Consider the following 13,416-nt stretch of genomic DNA (forward strand, 5'->3'; position numbering starts at 1 on the left):
TGTAGTCTGACTTGAGTCTGACTGAATTTAATTTCTAACCCTAGAAATTAAAATGCATAGCTGCAATTCTACTGTCTGATATAAGACTTCACAGAGCCTGAGTCATTGGGCTCTCCGGCTGATACCTAAACATCTGCTGTCTCTCACAAGGGCCAAAGTAGATCCTGGTGGTTGTCTTCAGCATTTCTGTGCAGCTGAAGAATCTTCAGGAAGACACGTTCTTGCTGCTTGTCTTGAGTGTGTGCCAGCCATGCAAAGATACTGGAATTGCTAGAGCTGAAGTGAAACAGTATGTGCCAGGTGCCTTGCTTTTGCATCTCGATCTTATTGGTGTGTTTTTATAATAATATTTTCTAGAATGGTGGTGCTTTAAATAATCTTAACATTTGTTTAAGAGTCACTGCAGAAGCAGAAGTTAGAAAGTATAAAATGCAGTCAAAATAAAAAGCATAAATCAAAAGTGTTTACATTTTTTGCCAAGTATAAATTCACCAAGGATAACGTAAGACTTGCATCTTTGTTCTGAAAAATACTTTTATAAACTATTTATATAATTAACAGTACTATCCATTATCTTTTTTCCAGATAAAAATGAAAAAATCCCATAGCCAAAAAAGGCTAAAATTCCATGGAAACCACTCTCAGAATGATACCAGGTCACTTGAACGCCATTGTCCTCTAATCGCTTCTTGTATAACAGTCCATCATCCCTAAGCACATCAAACTCACAGGTCACAATGTAGGATTCAGGGAGCTGGCGAATAACGGAGTCTTCAGCTAAAAGTGGGGAAAATGTTATTGCTAAAACTTCTTTGATTGCTTCATGGACTTCTGGTTTATATGAAGCAGATTTCTGTGGCACGTAGCCTCTAATCTTAAATTCATCAGGAATAATGTCAGCACTTATCCATTTTTTATACTTCTGTTTCATACTCTCAGGAACATGGCAACTTTGTAGGACATCTTCCAAAAATGATGGTTCTTTATTAAGATAACGAAAACAGAAGTAGATAACTAGCTTCCGAAACAACAGAGGGACTGAAGCATTTTGCTGATAGGAAGGCAAATGAAAATCTAGCCCCTGTAGTCCTGGGTAAAGTAAGACCTGAGCACGTACTTTGGGGAGGTCTCTTTTATTCAGCAATATTTGGCAAATAACCGTAGCAAAATTAGCTCCACAGCTGTCACCGCTAAGGATGAGGAGAGCAGGATCCACATGATACTCTTCTAAATTCCTCATAAAGTATAAGGTGGCATTGAGACAATCAAAATATTGCCCTGGGTAGGGGTGTTCAGGAGCCAAACGATAACTGAAATGTCAAAGATATTGTGGTTATTTTCAAAGTAAATATAAAAATTTAATTTGCGTTGTTCACGATTGACTGGTATGGTATTTATATAGGCCTTTTTTTCCTAAATTTTAAAGATTATATTTGTTTTTAAATTGTGTAGATTGGAAAGACAAACTAACGGTGTTACAGCTATTTTAGAATACTTTGCCTATAAGCATATTTCTAAATTAAACGAAAGGCTAAAGCAAAAAATAGGGAGCACAATCTAAAATAGTAAATATTTTCAGCATATTTTTCAGAAGTGTTTCAACTGTGAACTCTATTACCATAAATACTTCTATGTCAAAGTAGCACTTACCCAACAGACACAACCACCGAGTTGCATTTTTTGGCAATATAGCAGCATATTCTTTCAAAGGTTCCTAAAGAGAAAGTTTATCAGAAATGATGTTTTAAATCAAATAGCATTTTGACATTAAAATATAGATCCTGGAACTTAGGCTCTCTGGAAGGCACTGCAACATGAGATTGATGAGTAACTTCTGCTATGCAACGTGGTCTTTCCATGTTATCATATTTTCTGGTTATTGGCCAGTGGCTGTTGGGGCATAATATAAGCATGTAAGAATGGCAATACTAGGAAAAAATAAAAGTCTGTCTAGGCTGATGGTCAGCAAAAGATGTCTAAGGAGAAGCATAAGCTGAGGACAAGTATATAGCAGTAAGAAGCATACAAGAAGCTGAGGTGCAGGGCACTCCTTTGAGACAGAAGCTGTGTCATTATATTTAATGCCTTTGATTAATGTTTCTTCCCTGAATTATTTGAACTACTTCTTGAACCCATGATTTTAACATTAACAACTTTGTGCAGTGAAGAATTCTATAGCTTGCTTAGAAAGATGTAAAGAACCATTTCTATTTGCTCGTTTTGTACCTGGCATTTGCTACTTGCATTTGGTGACGTTAACTCTTGTACTGTAAGTAAAATGGGGAATAATCATTCACTGTTTAATTTCTCTTGCTTCTCATGATTTGGTAGATGTTTAGTGTATCAGTCTTTATCTGTCCTTTCCAACCTGAAGAGTCGTAGTCTGTTAGCTTATTCTCTGTACAGAAGCGCTTTTCTCACCTATGCAGCCTCTCTCCGAGTCTTTCCAGTACTGCTATATCCTTTTTGAGGTACAGGAACCAGAACTATAAGCAGTGTACTATATTTAGATGCACCATGGATTTATTACAGTGGCATAAGGAAGTTTCCTGTTTTGTCCTTTCTAATAATAATTCCTAGCATTTTATTTGCTTTTTGGCTGCTGCTATGCACTAAATCAACATTTTCAGGCAACTTTCTACCATAATCCCAAGATCTTCCTGCATAGGAGTAGTCTGCTTAGAGTCCATTGGTTTATTTATAAAGTTAGGATGCTCTGTTCATCTGTTTGACTTCTCTATGCGCCATTTCACCTGTCATTTTGTTGTCTAATCCTTTACTATCATAAAGGCATTCTGCAGTTTTTCAGCCATCCATTTGCTACCTTGAAGGACTTAGTATCATATGAGCTTTTGCCATCTTTCCTGTTTTTGAATATACTCATTAGCACTGGTCCCAGCGCAGATCTCCGTATGGAAATCTCACAGGAACCTTCTGCAACCCATCTTTTTTCTGTCTTTTAATCATTTTTTATCCAAATGAAAGACTTCACCTCTTGTGTCATGGGTGTGTAGCCTCTTTAAGAGACTGTTTTGGAAATCAAAGTAGGTTTTTATCAACTCAGTCTCTTTTATTCATGTATTTGCTGACTCATTTAAAAAGCTTACATTGATTCATGAAGCATGACTTCTGTTTGCATGGATTTTAAGGAGTAAGTCATATTTATCTGTCCAGTGATGCTATCCTTTATTGTAACTTCTGCTGATTTGCTAGTTGCAGACTTCAAGCTTACTAGTATGTAGATTCCCCATGTACTTTTAAAAACCTGTCATTATGTTATTTGCTTTCCGGTTACCAAGTACCAACGGGAATTCAAATGAAAGCTCACGCACTACAGTCAGTGTATAGGTATGGGTATTATATTAAGCCATGGCATGTGATACAGCTCCCTCAGTGTGCTGATTGTGCAACAGCAATTTTGTTGTGAACAGCAACTATAACTACACAACTTTGTGGTGTGTTTTTTTTCTTCCAGCAAAAGGAATTCACCTTTAACTTAGATCATAGAGGCTTATCTCTTGAGTCCTCACGGGCACCCAAACTAGCTCTAGAACTAGAAGCATCACCACTGGTGTCAGCCTAACCCTCCACCCAGACTAATGTGCTCTGCAGTGAAATGAGGGCAGATTATTTCTGCCACAGTGCAGTATGGCACCTAAGTTACTAGAAGTTACGGTATTGTTTCTGCATGATGTGAAACTCATTTGCAGATAACTGAGGTCTGATTAACATAGTGCTAGTGGAGACTTACCCTTTGAAACACTAAAGGATTCAAAACCCACAAACTTCCCTGTCTGACCCCTGGAATGAAATCTAGATTTCCATGTTAGGTGTCTTGGCTTCCAGACAAAGCACACACAGACGTGGTTGCCCAGAAAGAGATCCAGAACAGTTAGGCGGCTGAGCCAGCAGCTATTGAGACAATCAAAAGGTTGTTCCCCTTGCTGAAAAAAAAGTATTCTGTGCAGTGTTACCACAAGAATCAAACTCCCCCAAATTGGTTCTATTTTTAATGCTTATTTATTATTTATATTTTTCCTTCATTTTGATTCCTTGCTAGCATGAATGAGACTATATTTACAGATTTTTTTATATATATTCTTTGAATTCTTTCTTGGACCATGTTATGTCTTTTAGACTTTCTTTGATGGACCGTAAGTTGAGAAACACTGACTTTTGTAATGTTTCTACACAAAAGTTGAGTGCTGAGCACAGAATTATATCTTAAATTCTGTATTTTGAGACCTTATCCATGCTTACAGGAAACACTTTAGTCCAGTTGAGATCCAAAACTAAAAATTTCTCCTTGAGAAGCAATCAAAGCGTTGTTCCAAAGAATGAAGCCAGAATATATTCTTTTTAGCAACAGCATTGCCATTTTCATGATACTGTAATTATTCCAGAAAATAGATCTAGGCTGAGTTCTGTATCAGCCTAAAAGAATTTTAAGTTACATTTCCAGAAAAGATGGAGTACCGAGGAGAAGGAGGGAAGAGACGTGCATTCCAACCCTTACTCCAGGACTGTTGCTGTATCTTATTTTCAGCTAGCCATTGGTTGAGGTACAAGAACATCCTGTGAGCTGAACTTCCCTCACAGTGACCTAAGCATATGTGTTTTGTTTTAGTGGTCTCTCCCTGCACCAGCAAACTGAGTTTCAACAGGAGGAAGAGCAGAGTCCCTCTGCTGTTAGCTGACAGCTGATTGAGGGGTTTCTGGATCACAGCTCTGGATTTAGAAGCCTCAGATCTGCTAAGAGCTGCTTTCAGCAACTTCGCCTGTAGCCCAAAGGAAGTAGAAATGTGATTAGAAATGTGCATTAGGCTATTAATTCCGCAAGGTGCTTTGCAGTTAGTATTGAGATTGCAAAGACTATTGTTGTTAGGAAGGACAGGTGAGGTATTGACTGACACATGTCTGAAGGTAAAAATGTAAGGTTTGGATTTGATTTTAAAAATAAAACTTGCTGATTTCTTACTAATGCTCCCAAATGTGCCAGCGCCTCCATGAAAATACAGTAGTCCTCTTCTTTTGCCAGTAGGTGGCCATTTAGGCTGATAAATCCTCAATGGTACCTCATCTACTTTGAGATCTTTGATAAGAAGTTTTGAATCTCTCCGTGGTGGTATTCCATCTAGCACAACTCGCAGTATGCTTAAATCATTGCAGATCCCTAGCTTCTGAAAAATCTTTCCCTGTTGAAAAGAAAGAATTGGGAAGAAGAGGAATAATGTAGGCTTGCTTCTGAATAGATAGCATTATTATATGTACATGCAGTTCCTATTGTACTGTTCCTATATGTACCTATTGGTACAGTATACATACAGGTTTTTTTTTTGTTTTCACGTGAAACAGTTTTCCAATGTAAAGTGGCTGCAGTTTGACAGATGCACTGAAAAATCTAAATAATCTTTTAAGATTAGTCATATCAGTTTTATGAGTTAATTTAACTTGATTTGGTTCATATAACAATGCTTTACAGGCTTCAGAGGGGTGAATTGCTGCTTCTTTTCTTTTTTTTTTCTTAAGCCATTATCTTCCAGCTCCCAAATATCCTACCAAAGAAAAAGTGAAATCCCCAGTTTTAAGAAAGTTAACTTACCGAGATCAGGGTTGTAATCAACAACGAATGGAATAAACGAAGCTTTAGAGGTTGGTCAATTCCAGGTGGCAGTTCTGAATTGAAAAGATCATAAAATACCCCCCCCAAAAACAGTGCTGGTATTATAACAGGAGAAATTAAAACCATTCCTATTATTGCTAAAGTTGTATAAACAGATGCCATCTCACTTCAACAGAAGTGAGCGCTAAAAAAACTGTGCTGTCTTAAGCCTTGTTTTCAAGTGTTTCTGAGGTGTCTTCACAGGAGACTAAGCACTCAGTTCCTAAGCAGAAATAAAAAGTTTATTAATGTTGCAATACCCTAATTTTCTCCACCCTTCTTTTGCTAATGATATTATTGGCAACAGTTCCTTATACTAAGAAAAGGGGAGAGGGAAGTTTTGACTCTTTACAAAAGGTGGAATTCAAAGTATGTGGAATTTATGTGTATCACGACTTCTCTAACAACGAGAAATGATTATACAGAGGGGCCTCTCTTTGAAAATTGTCTGTGTTTGGTTTGTTGTGGATTCATTATGGATGGACATTCCTGTTGTAGCGTTAAATTTTCATGCTGTGGGGCTACTTACAGTTGTCATCAAAGTATATACTTCTCTGAGAAGAAAAATATTCAAATCTACTTTTTTTTGTTAATAAACTTTGATTCATAGTGGAATACCCAGACACATTCATGCTTGAGTTTTGGTTTATATAAGAGTACACTTGCTCGGTGTATAACCTGTGATATGGTCCAGCAGAAAGATTTGCTCTGTTTATGTGATGTATGTCTACGTTACGTTAGCTGCGCAAGATGTTTCATGCATATGTACTGTTCTTCACACTGGAGTAGGAGTACAAGTAAAATCCGAGCTAGACAGTACAAGTCCTAATGTACATTAAGGTCTCTCCAGATACATGGTGGTGTGTTTGTAGATTTAAGCCACTATTGTTTCTGGTAAAAGCTTTTCACTAATTAAACTCTCATAATTTTATATTCATTGTAATTCTTGTTTGTAGTTCAATGTAGAGGCGTTATGAATACATGTATATTAGGGAGGGATGATTAAAGTTGGTGGCAGTTGTTTGGTAAAATAATTTTTCTGGTTTTTATTCTTACCAGAATTTAATTTTTCATATAATTTTAGAGTTACAGCTCCCAAACTTTTTTCCAGTCTTGGCTTTTAAAGTGAAATTCCAGTCTGAAAACTGAATTAGTCCTTAGCTTTGTTAGCATAGTATTTAGAGCACAGCAGTCATGACAGCTGAATTGCACAATTTGAGCTTGTGGAGATAAGAAAGCATGGAATAAAGCAACGTAAATTTGCACCACTGTTTGTGAAATAGGCAAATCGTCAGCTGTTCACAATAAGGGCTTTTTCTTTGTTGAGGTTGACTGATTTGGGGCTACCTTTCCCTTACATGGAGCACAAATTTAGCTATATAATTAGTTACAAACATCAGACTGCAGAATGTTGAAGCCAAACCCAGATACCCATGGTCAATGCTCATTCTGTCCTAAGCTTATCAACATTTATCCATAGGGATAAATAGGATAAATAGGACACAGAAGGGTCATCCTATTGATATTTTTGGTTATTACTTCTGTAAATAGTTTCTATGTAGTGTGGTATTATAGCACAGCCTGTGTTTTTTTTATTGAGTATTTGTTTTGCCATATATTCCCAGCAAAACAGCAGAACAACACTGTTCTTACTAAGTGCTTATTTCTGATGTCTGTGTCACCAATCAAAGTATCCTGAAATAAATTACCACATGGAAATGAGGTTTGGATATTGTATTTCAGCATTCTTGATGATTTCTTATATTTGAATCCTGAGAGGGGGAAAATTCTGTGTTTTCAAAAGAACCTGCAGTCAAGAATAGTAAATTCACAAAGGCACTTACTACTGCAGTATAAACAAAACTTTTAAGAGCAACCAGTAACAATTTAATTAAAAACCTGATATTTGGGATAGATCAGTTCAGATTATTAAAGCTTCATACCAAAGAGGAAATGCATGTCTGCTGCAGCTGTATAAGCTGTTGCTGACACCGTATTGGCAGGAGTCTTTTCTTCACAGTATTCAGTGAGTCAATAATTAGACACCTTGAATCAAAACCAAAACACCTCACAGATGCCATCTCTATTTTGAAACTTGGATGGATCTGATAGAGTGGAAGGAATATTTCTTTACTGTCTTTTTTATTTAAAAATAAATTTTAGAAGGGAGAGTTTGGGGTTTCATTTGCTTTTTGCTGTTATGCCCTGGCAGTTGTCTTCAGTGACAGTCTGAACAAAATCTTTCAGTTATGCATTATAGTTCTTCTGTTGTTACAGAAATGTTGGTTAAGTAATGTTTCAGAATACTATCTTAATATTTTACTCTTAATCTCTTAATATTTTACAGCATACTCCGAGTATGCTCAGTTAGAGCATATTCTAACTGTATATGCTATGTCAGCACCTCAAGTCCTTTCTCCCTGTCCTGTTCAACCACCATTTCTATGTTTTTCCAGAATCAAGCAAATCCCATGGTCTTAGAGCTACTCGGTCCTTCTGAGGATGCTTATATTCACAACTGTTTCATGATACTTTGTGCTTTGTATTCCAGAATGTTTATGTGACTCAAATGATCCTGTCCCTTTTCTACTGATGCTTGTTCAGAGATGCTGCAAATATTTCCAGTCTGGTCAGCCATTCCTGTACCTGCCTACCTATACATGGGTAGAAATATCCATGATGAGTCAGTCTCTCACGTTTCTAACAGCCAGCAGGGTTTTTGGTGGGTTTTTTCCCCAATTGTTTCTGAGGTGTTAAATTAAAAAAAAAAAAAAAGTTTTATTCCCTTTCAATCCACTCCATGGAGTATCTTACATCTTTGCAAACAAAAAGGCTTTTTCTCTTTCTGGTAGTAGATAGACATCCATCTTGGATCAAAAACTACTAGTAGTAGCTCTTTAAACTGTAGGTGTTTTCTGATGTGTTTTGCTACATCCATTCTTTCATTCTTTCAGCAAGCTCATTGCAAAACCCCAACTTCCACAAAGTCTTTACCTATTCGTAGATGAGAACAGCCTTGCATTAGCTAAAAAAGATTGAAGACATTCCACTAAACTGGAGAAAATTAACACAGCCTGGAGTTTGGCATTGCAATGTGTGTTATGGATATGCATACAGTTCTTTATTCTTATAAAAGTCAGCTACTCAGAGCTCCAAAATTGATACTTTATTCATTGAATTTAGTGTTGTTGGAGACTGGTACGTTTAATATATCAGTTGGTGAGTACAGAATTGATCATAATTGAGCAAATTCTTCCCATTTTCTCATCAGTGAACCTCCATTTAGGCAAGAGGTTAGTCACCTCTAAAATTCTCTTCTTAATTTTCCGGCATATTTCTAATGGTTATAGTAATGATGGGAATACTATCATTTGCATTTGGAATACCCGTGCAAAGAAATATGATCTTTGCTGGTTTTTCCTCAGGCTTAACCTGGGGAAAGCTGTTCGGTTTTGTAAGGCTTATGTAGCTGTGGAATCACAGACCTCTTTGTAGATTGAGAATGCATAAAACTCATCAACTTCATATCGACTGTTTGTCAGCATAAGAGGCAGGCAGCTTTCAAACCAAACACTAATAAAGCAAAAGTGTCCGGGTAGTTGGTGCTAATGAGTTATGTGAATGTCATGTATTACTGGTTTTCTTGTAATGTCTTTCTCTAAAATATTGCAAAACATTTCACTTCTGATTGTAGGCTGTGTTAGGAGACACAGCCTACAATCAGAAGTGAAATGTTTCCTAACACAGCCTACAGTTAGCCTATAGTTAGTTGACTATTGCAGATCTACTATGTGTAATACAGGAAATACTACGAGATTAACTAAAGCATGGTGAAGTAGCCAGCTGTGATAACTGAGGCATTGATTCCGTCAAGTATAGCCAGGCTTAATAACTAGCTGTAAGGCATAAAGCTAAGAAAACAGGAAAAAAGTAATGTATCTCAAAGAAGAATTAAAAGCGGAAATAACAGCTTCTGATATGTTCCTTTTTTTTAAATGTACATTTCAAAATGAAACACTCAGGTAAATATAATTTGCCTGCCTTTTTTTTTTTTTTATTTACTCCAGGTAATTTAGTGGGACAATTAGACTCTGTAGGGCAATTTAACTAACTTGGGTTTTACCAAGTAGAGCATGTAAGAAACTTACCATCCTCCAGTTCACACATCTTTTCTTGTATTTATGTAAACAAATGACTGAAAGCTTCTCAGACCTCTTCATACCTGTCAGCCTTAGTTTTCTGATCTGTGAGGTGGATGTAGTACGCCCTTTACAGTGACAATAAGAAGCTTTAAGAAATTACAGCTTAGCATGTGCTCTATGATACTCTTTTTTAAAGGTGTTACGTATTTGCTTGATCTGTCTCCTCCTTCATTTAGCCTGCCTCCTACCTACCTTTCAGTGTCCTCCCTTTTTGTTATCTCCATCTCCCCACCCAAATTAGTAGCTACTCCCTATGCATTTTGCTCTTACTCATGACTGAAAGCCATCTTGCATTTAGTCTGCCGTAAATCCTTATTTTAATCTTTCCTTTCTTCCTCTAAGTTATTCTTTAAAGTCCATCCCTTCCAAATAACTTCTAGGTTAAACATCTGCTAACAAATTCTGCAGTAAAAAGCTGTATTGTATTTTAAAAAAACAAATAAAAATTATGACAACCACTATGTATTAGCATTCAGTGATGGAAATTCAGATCTTGTGCTGTACAATTCAGAGCAGGTACATTTTTTAAATGGTGACTCGACAGTAAGTTTTTGTTATGCAGCATTTTGAAATGTGGATGAGTTCTTGGATATATGTGTCCCTGTAGCTGTGCAGTTCTGTTCCTCAGAATGGATGAAGTCTGCTCCAGACAAATGGAGTCCAAATAAGCTGCTCTGGAACATGCACATCATGACGGGTCACCACACTAAAAATTATTCTTATTAAGTCATAAGTAGTTTGAATGTAAATATAAAAACTGCAACTGGCCTTAATTTGCTGTGGCCAGATTTGTCTGAGACTCATTACTCCAAATATTTAGGTTAGCAGTTTCTTCACTATAGTGAGAGTCAGCAAACACAATGAATCATTGAGGTAATGGGCAATCAGAGAAATAAAAGCAGCCATAGTTTGCAGGATTATGCCTCTTTATTTCAGGAGCAGTATAGAGAATGTGCATCATAGAGAATAATGTTAAATGCTTTTAGATAAATAATATTGTTTATAAATAACAGAGTTAATAGATGTGGCATGTTTTCTAATTGCTGGCTTATTTTTAAAAACATTTGCTGTTGTATACTGACTTTTAACTAGAGTTATAAAAAGGTGATGTAAAGATAAAAAAGCAGAAGATAATTGAAGTTGTAGACTTCTGTTATAAACCACTGTGATTTGATTGGTTTAGAACAGGTAATCTAACTTTAAAATTGTTATGGCTTATAATGTACTTTGTTATTAAACATACAGCTTTAGTCTATGAAGGCATAACAACAGGTTCAGTAAAAATATTTAAGCCTAAAACACAGATTGACCTTTTGTAATGTCTTTCGGGTACTCATATTCTGTGCCCAGAGCACAAAGTAGTTTGCCAGGTTATTAATAACTCAATTGTGTACTGACATCTGGTGATGGGAATGGTGCACAACAATTTGCTTTCCCTTTCTTACATTCTTTTAACATCTTCCTGTAACACATCGCTGTTCAAATAGTGTCAAGACTTCCCAGCACATACTGAACTTTCCAGCATTTCACTCTTCTTCATGTCTTGGCAGGGTTCTGATCTGTTCCTGGATCCTTTTATTTGTGTGCCAAAGTGTAGAGACGAGCTAATGACATGTGGCTCATGTCCATGATATTTAGGATTAATATTGCTGGAGTGGACCAGCCTTGTCCACACCCTGTTACTGCTTGGAAAGCATCGTGGCACGGTCTGTCTCTTCACTCAGGATGCAAACTCTAGACTAAACTATCACCTCAAGCATACTCACGTTCCGTTTTGGAAGGAACTGGTTGTTTCTGTTGAGATAGGAAGTAACTGCCCCCTCTAAGGACACTTATTTGTCAAGATTATATTTTCCTAAGTTTTTCACAGGCAAAGACTCCTTGATAACCTAGCAGATATCTAGGTTTAAAAAAAATAAATATCTGTAATATCTTCAGCATGTTGTCTTTGGGTTTTAATACCCAGGAGAGATTTGGCAGTTGTCAGCCTTTTTCTTTGTCTTAGTCTGACTTCTTCTGTGTTTTAGTGTTAGGAATGTTCTCTTCTATCACTTTATGGACAAACTGCTGCTGATGTCAATGGAGCAAGTGAACCTCAACATTAGTGGGATAGGTTGCCCATATGAAAAATAGGCAGCATTCAAAAATCAGTGTTAACTGATACGTGTGCCTAGACATCAGGAAAATACTGTAGAAGATTTTTTGGACTTTTTGCTTATTCAAATTGTATTCATTCAAAAAGGCCATATGGAAGAGCCCTGTAAAATTTCCTCTTTCTCCTGACTATACTATGTGAGTGTAACTAAATGTCATTCATATTGTTCTGTCAGGCTTTATTTTCTCGTATGCTGAATATAAATAACAGTCATGCCGAGCATTGCAGAACGTCCTTCCATGGTTTGTAGGGTGTCTTCTTCTGTCTGAACACTTACCTTGCATAATTGTCTGCAGCATGTTTTGCTTTTTATTATAGTTTAAATAAGCCAGTGGTGGGCAGAAAATGTATACAATAATATCAGATAAAGAGATTTTTATTTTTCAATGATAGAGCTAGAAATTTCCCTGACAAAAACAAAAGTAATTCGTCATGTGGGTAGTGTTCCAGGCATTAATTTAGGCCAAGATAGTCAGAAGTTTTGACTGTAAGTAAAATTACATCTTGGCCCTGCTTCCATTTCTGCATGGAAATACGTCATGCCTACAAGTATAACTCACTGAAGAATTTAAGATATTAGAGTTTAAAGATGTGATAAATTATTATAATGCAGGACATAAGATTATAATAAAAACAGAGAGAAAACAGTTATACTCTGAGACATTCACCTCAGGAGAACAGCATCATTAAAACATTTACTGACATTTCTTGGCAATACTTAACGTACATTTCTAAGAAAATATCCTTATACATTTATTATGCCATTATATTTTGTATTGGTTTACTTGATAATTCATTTCATCTTGTTGTAAACAGTTTAAGATCAACATGAACTTTGATTTATTTGTTGTGGTTTGTTTTTTGTTTCTCCTTCATTCTCCTTTCTCTGCCATGGCACTTTACGTTGTCCCTCTATGAGAAAGTGCTTCCTTGCTTCACACAGTGCAGGCCTACAGTTAATACAAGCTCTTTGTAAAGTAAGTAATATTACTGTATATTCCCATATATCTTTCTCTACATATATAAGATATATGCATATTCCTTAGCCAATACTTTTTATAACATCTGTGGTTCCAGGCCTAATCATTTTCCTGACCTCCTCTCCTTTCCTTCCACTTCTTTTATGTTTATACTCAGATCTTTTCTGCTATATTCAATTAACTTTAAGCTTGCCTCAAATTCAGCTTTCACCAGATCTAGGCTTTGACAAATCATTGGCCGTGCTTGTTACACACTTAACCTGTAGATTCATGCCCTGTTACCTGCCCCAGTTTGTCCTCAAGTCATGGTTTGTCTTTTAATATTACCAGAACTTTATTGACCCACAAAACACTTGCCCTGGGGACCAGATCTTTTATGGGTACGGGCGAAAACTCTGAAGAGGTGGTAGGGGAAAG

At 36.5% G+C, this 13,416-nt stretch overlaps 1 protein-coding gene across 1 annotated transcript; it reads right to left on the bottom strand.

Moving 5' to 3' along the window:
* Nucleotides 1-535: 535 nt before the first annotated feature.
* LOC309412500 (arylacetamide deacetylase-like 4) lies at nucleotides 536-5,785 on the bottom strand (the record flags this gene model as incomplete). Its single annotated transcript, XM_082009410.1, has 4 exons — nucleotides 536-1,310; nucleotides 1,651-1,714; nucleotides 4,979-5,195; nucleotides 5,603-5,785. 4 exons carry the CDS (start codon nucleotides 5,783-5,785, stop codon nucleotides 536-538), a joined length of 1,239 nt encoding a protein of 412 aa, XP_081865536.1.
* Nucleotides 5,786-13,416: the final 7,631 nt, after the last annotated feature.

Source organism: Phaethon aethereus, assembly GCF_964289735.1.
Source record: "Phaethon aethereus genome assembly, chromosome: 21".
Lineage (NCBI taxonomy): Eukaryota > Metazoa > Chordata > Aves > Phaethontiformes > Phaethontidae > Phaethon > Phaethon aethereus.